General features: G+C 42.4%; 1 protein-coding gene across 1 annotated transcript in view; it reads right to left on the bottom strand.

The window, feature by feature from the left end:
* LOC109924304 (signal recognition particle subunit SRP68-like) overlaps nt 1-8,921 on the bottom strand; it is a 14,151-nt gene that overhangs the window by 1,003 nt on the left and 4,227 nt on the right. Inside the window, exons 3-5 of the mRNA XM_048611149.1 lie at nt 5,191-5,273; nt 2,941-3,050; nt 848-918 (exon numbers count right to left, since the gene is read on the bottom strand). Coding sequence (XP_048467106.1) covers nt 848-918; nt 2,941-3,050; nt 5,191-5,273 — 264 coding nt within the window. The remainder of the gene's footprint in view (nt 1-847; nt 919-2,940; nt 3,051-5,190; nt 5,274-8,921) is intronic.

The raw sequence follows: 8,921 nt of genomic DNA, 5'->3' as shown, positions 1-8,921 counted from the left end.
CCCCTTGACCTGTCCGTCCTCCCTGGACTGACCTCTCTCCTCCCTACTTCCCCACCTACACTCACCTTTACTGGCTCCATCCCCGCCTCTTTGACCTGTCTGTCTCCTCTCCACCTATCTTCTTCTCTATCCATCTTCTATCCGCCTCCCCCTCTCTCCCTATTTATTTCAGAACCCTCTTCCCCTCCCCCATGTCTGAAGAAGGGTCTAGGGCCGAAACGTCAGCCTTCCTGCTCCTCTGATGCTGCTTGGCCTGCTGTGTTCATCCAGCTCTACACCTTGTTATCTCAAAGTAACATGATTAATCACCCAATATGAGTTAATGAGCCAACTGTTTACCTGTGAAGGTGGATGATAAAATTTTTGCACACTAGAAAAAACAAAGGCTCAAAATTAGTGATACTGGGCTGCCAGATTGTTGAAAGTGAAGATATGGTTTCAATCAATGATGTCAAGCACAGGAGAGGTTCTCACTGGTAGCAACAGTCCTGATTAGAGTTGTGGGTTTCTTAATTCAAGTTTACAGTGGCAGCCCAAGGTTCTCATTGTTGACCGGGGTATCGTGCTGCAAGTTTAGCTTCTCTGCTGGACTACCCCAGCAACATATGATAATCCATACGCTCACAATTCTATAGATCTAAAACTTTAGCCTCATTTTGAGACTGCGCAGGAAGAGTTCTGGTTTAAGCAATTGCACATCCCCGCTCTTTCTCTCACCCCAAACATTTGGGGAACGAAAGATATTGAACTATGAACTCTGGAGGCAATCAATCAGAAAAGGCAGGAATTATAACCAATGAAATTTACCCCATTCCATTACAAAGTGATTATAAATAGTACTCCTTACATCCAGCAACCCTCCAGTCTCTCCCGATTTCATTCGCATCTGAATCAGTTCTTTCATTGCAGACTGGTCACCTGTCAACAGAGAAACATTTTCTCCATTAATATGGGCTTCGCACTTTAATACTCACTGCTATTTTCAGACAGGCTGTATTGTAAGACAGTTGGTGCATCCTGAAGCAATACTTCAGTTCCTGATTGCTCCACACAGATCCTAGTTTCAGGGTGCAAAAAGTAAGTTTTAAAGGACACTGAACCACCGACTCCCACACTGAGTGAGAAGGGTGGCAAAAAGGAGGGAATGTTTGAGCAAGAAGGCTGGCATAAGGGAGGGTCAGGAGAAGCAGTGAGCAAGGGGATCAAAGACAGAAGTACCAAAGAAGCTCACCAAGCTGCCACCGTGCAGCTGCTGTATCTTGAATAGCAAAATATGGTGGTAGCTGAAAGGGTGAATTCATGAGCAGTTATAGCACTATGTAAACAGAGACAGTAGAACACTCACTGCCAGTACAGCTCATAAATCTTCAAAAAGCCAAATACAGTAGATGCTGGAAATCAGAAATAAATTTGTAAAATGTTGGAAATACTGGTCAATGATCTGAAACTTTAATTCTGCTTCTCTCTCCACAGAAGCTGCCTGACCTAAGAAATGCCAGCAGTGTGTACTCCTAGCTTGCACTGTCTCATAACTCAATTCAGCTATACTTCTAGTACTTGGGATTTTAATCTCTCAAACGACTGAATTTATTTTGAAGTCACCAACAACTGGCATTAAGGACCACATGGCTAGCAACAGTATCATTTTATATTGTGAGGGTATAGGATTTGTACCAGATAAAGGAAGCAGTTTGCATGGAGGTCTCTCTCAGGACATCACAAGTCAGTTCAAATCCATTGAATCAGTTTGGAAGTGTGGTCACGGTAATTAAATAAAAACAAGAGTTCTAGAGAAACTCAGAAGGGCTGACAGCATCCATGAAGAGAAACCCCATTAACATTTTGAGTCCAATGTTACTCTTCTTCGGAAATGGAAAGTTAATATTTCAAATCCGATATGACTCTTCTTCAGAACTGGTTTATCTTTCCATACACGCTAACTGTCTTGCTGAGTTTCTCCAGCACTTTCTATCTACATCTCAAATTTCCAACATCTGCAGGATTTTCCTTTAATCTATTTTGTTAACATCAGTTGAAGTGTAGACACTGGGCAGGGCACTGTGAAGAAATCCCAAAGGGGTCCAAACATTTAATACAAAAGCCTAGTAAGGTAGAACACAAAGCCATTCCTTCATAAGGCCCTCATCCAAACCCAGTTTGTGAAACTGGAAGAAATAAGTCTCAACATCATAATCTGACAGAGACAAAGTGCTTTCAAGGTCATTGCCTGGAGTGGGGATTGTATCCCTGCTTTATAAAGAGCTTTTGTCGATGACGTTACACTTTGAGAGACAGCTAGTGATATTTCTCTTCACCTTATATCAGTTCAGTTGTGAGAATCTGAAAGCCTCAAGTGACAAGCGCAATGCTGCTGCTGAACTCACCTGAAATGCTGCGGAATTCTTCCCGCTCCTTGATGAAATTTAGGCATCAAGGGGAGTATTTCCCACTTCAGACTATGGGACATATTTAACCATGACATAAAGTAGATTGCTGCACTTTGGGCATGATGATACCACAAACTTGACACAGAAAAATGTTTACATCTGACCTTCAGCTCAGAAACCAGGACATGGGGGTAGGGTCTGAGACAGACTTGGAGTGAGTGAGAGAGAGAAAATTGAGAGAAGTTTCTTTGTTAACCACTCCACCAACCACGAAAAATTCATAAATTTATGCAAGGTACAGCAAGAGGAAAAATTATTGATCAGGAGTTGCCTGGCACCACCTCTGAAGAATGTCCACTTGCACAAGTTATTGGATATCTACTACGGAGATCCATGGAGCTCTTATCTAAACACAAGAGCTTCAGAAAAGCCGTAGAGATTGGTGTATCAACACGTGCCTAAAGGAAGTCTAGGAATAGTTCAGCTTGTTAAGTTGAAATCTTCTGACATCACTGGGACTTTGGATTTATCCCACAAGTGTTCATGATCTTACCTATATTATAGTCGCAGTAACGTATATTGGGTGAGATCTCTTCCACACGCTGATGGTATAGTACTGCCTGTTCATCTGTAAATGCGCTAGCTAACTTTTCATAGATTGTCCTGTCAAACACAAAGGAAAATTAGGGTCAAAACTTCCAAACTCCATGTAGCTTGGCACTGGAGAAGTGCTGCACGCAGACATGCAAGTATTTAACTGGTCCTGCTTAATGATGGACATAACAGACTGTCACTTGGGAGACCGCGTAACTACTACTCAACTTTTGACACTGCTCATTGCTTTTCACCAGCAAACTGCATCAATACAGTGCTCTAAGATGGTAAAACACTGCAGGATGCTCCAATTGGGTAGTCAGACAAAAACTGATACTGGGTGACCAGACTAAACAGAAAAAGTAAGAACTGTCTTTTGTAAAGTGGCTTGTTTCACAAACAACGGGAAGGTAGACTTTAACATACTTTTAAATAAGAGGGAGATAGAGAGGCACAGAGATCAGAGGGAATACCAGAGCTTAAGGCCTATATGGCTGAAGGCATAACCAGCAATGGTGGGGTGAAGCAAATGGGATGTATTGCTTATGTACATACATTGCTTGAGAAAGATTTTATTCCAGTTGAATGCAATGGTTTTGATGATTTATTTTGCACGTTCAAATTGAGAAAAACAGTGAGCAAGAGGAGAAAACTCAGATCAAAAAGCTCTATGGACGATGAAATGGTACAGCATGGTTACACTGTACTAGTTTTTCATCTCACCATTGTATGGAATCCCATCGCTGTGAATAAACAACAGGCAGCACTAGCCACAGATCTGCTGGATAACCAAATTTTCAGCTTCGGTAGCTCAACGAGTAGATTTGTCAGCTATCCTTACCTCCAGAACAAACCTGTTTCACATTAAACTGTCTATACTAAACACAGTAAATCAAGGACATATCAATCTGCAGATGTTAGCAGTACCTGCTGCCGGTAGATAGACTGAGTAAAACAGGAAACTATCCCTTCCACTGAAACCTCTAAAAAGGTGATTCAAGTGTACACCTACCCCTTTCCTCACTGTTTCACTGGAATGCACTGTCTGAGAGTGGCGTGGCGTATGGTAAACCAAGGTTTTCAAAGGGAACTGAATTATTAATAGTAAAAAAATTGCAGAGCTATGGGGAAAAGGCAGGGGATTGGTTTTGCTGAATTGCTCCTTCAAAGGGTCGGCATTGATACAACATGCTGAACGGTCTCTTTCTATGCTACAACCGCTTACTATTCTAACATTATTCACGAGAAATCCTGCCCCACCCACCTCCATTCTTCAGATTAATGCAAACTTTGAAATGAAGAAGCGATTGCTACCAAAGACAACAGATCTTGGTCCAGGCATCGAGTGTGTTAGGTCAAGTTGTTTAGAATAGACAACGCCTACATTATTCAGGGAAATATCTTCAACAGCCATGCAATGACTTGGTTACCATCGAGGCTTGGATTACTGACTACTAGGTAACAAACATCTCAAGAGAAGTTCTGGACACTTCTCCGAAATTTCCACAAGTTCCCTGTCTCTCCCAACATCAATATAATGTGCATACCACTAACCAGGTTAATCAATAATGCAGCAGGAATGGGGTATGGGTTTGACTTCTGCAATGTCAGGTCAGTCGATAAGCCACTCAATGTTCCCCACAATATATGAGGCTCAAGTCAGAACGGTACTATTATAACAATCCAAGAAGGTTAACACCACTCAACTGGTACATCTGCAAGTGATGTGCACCTAGTCCTGCTATCACTGCAACACACTGGCTGTAATATGACTGACTGACTCAGTAAGCGGACTTTGACAACACCTCTCTGCCCTGCAATATTTATAAATGAGAACAAGAACAGCAATGACATGAAAATCCATTTTTTTGAAATTACAGATAATTCTGCTGGGACACTTATCATGCTTTCATTGAATACCCAACTTAACCCTGTTGTGGATTGTCATCGGCATAATGGCTGAAGAGCTACCAGGCAGTATTCCATCACCACCATCTCTGGAAACCAGAGATGGCAAGAAATGCAGAATGTCAACACTGGCCACATTCCCAGAACCAAATGAAAAAAAACCTCAAACTCAGAGCCAATACAAGCAAAACCATGGCATGTTATTGACAGGGAAATGGAAGGCATAGAAGAGAGCCACACACTGTGCACATTGAGATGGTGAACATAAAGGAGTGCTGCTGTAAAGATGAAAATCACTCACTTGCATTTGTGCAGAGCCTGCATAGCACCTTTCCAATCCTGTAGCTCGAAACTCAGCATGCCCTTAAGATAGGCAGTGTATGCCTGAAATAAATGCAAAGCAGTCAGCACAGGAAGCATCTGCTATGATGCAGCATCAAGCAACAGAGCAATATGAGACTTTAGTCCATCAAACCGAGTAACAAAACAGAGATCACAGGCAAAGTGTTAACAGCAGCTTCACACTGCTGGGTGGTGAACATAAAGTTGCACAATACATAGAATCAACAGCAGACAGACCATTTGACACCACTGAATCTGTGCATTGATTCCATGCAGGCTTTGGTCTCTTCTGACCAGGCACTGATGTCTCTCCAGTACCTCTCACTCATGTCTGCAACAAGTCACCCCTCTGTCACATCATGGGACAGACATACCTATCATAGAACCCCCATAGTGTGGAAACAGGCCATTTGGCCCAATAACACCACACAGACCTTCTGAACAGGATCCCACCCAGATCCATCCCCCGACTCTATCCCTGCATTTTCCATAGCTAATGCACCGAACCCACACATCCCTGAACACTATGGACAATTTAGGATGGCCAATCCACCTACCCTGCACATCTTTGGACTGTGGGAGGAAACCGGAGCACCTGGCGAAAACCCATGCAGACATGGGGAGAATGTGCAAGCTCCACACAGTCACCTGAGGCTGGAATCGAACCCAGGTCCTGTGAACTGTGAGGCAGCAGTGCTAACCACTGAGCCACCGTGCCATTGACAACTTATTCCTGGACTGACTTCTAGTGGCAGTATAAACTATGCCGGCAAGAATCCACTGTCCAACAACTGTGTCTTTTCATTTTTGTGTGCTTTAAAATTTGTGTAGTGAAATAAGAATTGTTTTAACTGGTGGTTTAAAAGTAGAGTTGCCTGGTTTGAAAGTAACCTGATTGCCACAGCAAGCATCATAAATAGCTGTTTCTAAAAGTAAAAGGGATTATAAGGGGATTACAGTTTTAATTAGTAGTGTTAAACTCTGATAGTTTATGATGGTTAACCTGTACAGAGACGAATTATTTGTAATAAATATTATTAAATAGGCATTCTTGTTCAGTACAGAAACCTGATCTGTGCTCTCTATCAACCTAGGTCTGAAAATCAGGTAAATCATTTACTTGTCATTAAATCTTTAACTTTTGTGATAAATCTGCAATAGCAGGTTGACCCTTGTGAGTCGTGACAACTGTCATCTGACAGTTCTGTAGAGTTACAGTCTCCTGTTTGAGAAGACAGGGTGTATCCCCGAATGTAGAAAGGGTATCCTTGTAGTCTGCTTCACCAGGACGCTGTCTGGGAAGAGTGTCCTACTTGATGGGAAAAAACAATGAATGACATCACAGAAAAACCAGTGGTCTTACCCTACTGGCGGAATAGAAGCCCCAAGGAAGAGAGCTGATTGATAATTAGTAGGTAAGGTCAAGTAAATCTTTACAACTTTTATCACTTATAGTTTGGGAAGTCTTTTATTGGTTTATAATTTCTAAGGGCTGCATTCTGTAGTAACAAGGAACAGGGGAAAAAAGGATTCTGGAGAAATTGACACTATTTCATGTTCCAAAAGGGTTGAGGTTAAGTCATGGAAAGAAAGTTTAAGCCCGCAACGTGCTCCTGCTGCTCCATGTGGAAAGCCAGGCACATTTCCAGTGCTTGGGACCAGCATGCGTGCAGCTCGTGTCTCCAGCTGCAGCTCCTGGAAGTCTGGGTTTTGGAGCTGGAGCAGCAGCTGCAGACACTGTTGACCATCCAGGAAGTTGAGAGAATCATGAACAGAGAGGTGGTCATGCCAAAGGCTAAGACTCCACAGGCAGAAAGGGAATGGGTGACCACCAGCAGAGTAACAGCACTAGGCAGACACTGCAGGAATCCTCTGCAGCCTCTATCATAAAAAACAGATATATCACTTTGGATACTGTTGGAGGGAACAGCCTCTCAGGAGAAAACAGGAACAGCCAAATTCAAGACACCACAGTTGGCTGTGCAGCACACCGGAGGAGCAAAAAGTTTGGGAATGCAATAGTTAGAGGAGCTTAAGTTGCCAGGGGAATTAATAGGCATTTCTGCAGCCACAAACTCCCAGAATGGCATCTTGTCTCCCGGGGTGTCACACGCTAGTCAGAGCAGAAATAGCAGGATATATTGGATGAACATGTGGCTAAAGAGTTGGTTTTTGTGGGTGGATTTCAGATTCCTGGGGCATATTTGTGGAGAGGTGGGACCAGTACAAACTGGACATGTTATACCTGGGCAGGGCTGGGACTGATGTCCTGGGGGAGTATTTGCTAGGAGGACTGGGGAGGATTTAAACTAAGTTGGCAGGGGGATGGGAGCCTATGCAAGGAGTCAGAGGAAGGGGACAAGAACAGAAGACAGAAAGGGGAATACGAGAAGTGATACAAAGAGGGAACAAAGGCCAGAATCAAACAAGGCCACAGTAAAAACAAAATGGTGAGAATAGGAGAAGGCACATTTAAAAGATAAGCTTGAAGTTTCTGTGTCTGAATGCATGGAGCATTTGAAATAAAATGATGAACTTATCACAAAAGTAGATATAAACAGGTATGATATAGTTGGGATTACCAAGACATATTTGGGAAGGACAGACAAAAAGGAAAAGGCAGTGGAGTTGCATTACTGGTTAAAGAAGATTTAAACACAATATTGTGTTTATATGTCAGCTCAGACAATGTAGAATCTGTGTGGGTAAAAGTGAGAAATACCAAGGGACAAAAATCATTAATGAGCGTATATCATAGACGACCAATGTGTGCTAACGTTGGAAATGGCATTAAGCCGGAAATCAGAGATGCGCGCGGTAATGGAATATCTGTATAATTATGGGTGACTTTAATCTGTATATAGATTGGATGATGAACTCAGTCGCAATATCATAGAGGAAGAATTCCTAGAGTGTATATGGGATGGTTTTCTGCACCAATATGTTGAGGAACCAACGAGACAACAGGCCATCTTAGACGGAGTATGATGTAGTGAGAAAGGAATATTTGGTAATGTAGTTGAGAGACACCCTTTGGAGATGAGCAGCCATTATATGATAGAACTCTTCATCAAGATGGAGAGGGAAGTGGTTGATTCTGAGACCCATGTACTGAGTATTAATAAGGGTAATGATGATGGTATGAGGTGTGAGTTGGCTATGATGGATTGGGATGTTACTGAAAGGAATGACACAGTGGATAGGCAATGGCAAACATTCAAAGAGAGAATGGGTAAACCATAAATATTGTTTATTCCTGTCTGGTGCAAAAGTACAAAGAGAACATTGACTAAACCACAACTTAAGAGGGGAGTTTTAAAAAAAAACATACAAAATGGCAAGGGAAAAACAACAGACCTGAGGACTGGGGACAGTTTAGAAACCAGCAAAGGAAAACCAAGGGCTTGATTAAGAAGGGGAAAATAGAGTATGACAGTAAGCTTGTGGGGAACATAAGACCTGACTATAAAAGTTTCAACAAGGCGTGTAAAGAGAAAAGATGGGTAAAAAAAAAACCATAGCTCCCTTACAGTCAGAAACAGGGAATTTTATAATGTGGAACAAAGAAATGGCTGACAAACTAAATTCATACTTTAGAGATAGTAGGAACTGCAGATGCTGGAGAATCCCAGACATCAAGGTGCAGAGCTGGATGAACACAGCAGGCCAAGCAGCATCATAGGAGCAGAA

Source organism: Rhincodon typus, chromosome 23, assembly GCF_021869965.1.
Source record: "Rhincodon typus isolate 14 chromosome 23, sRhiTyp1.1, whole genome shotgun sequence".
NCBI lineage: Eukaryota > Metazoa > Chordata > Chondrichthyes > Orectolobiformes > Rhincodontidae > Rhincodon > Rhincodon typus.
The sequence above is the reverse complement of the archived record's forward strand: the minus strand, read 5'-3'. Positions and strand labels throughout refer to the sequence as shown.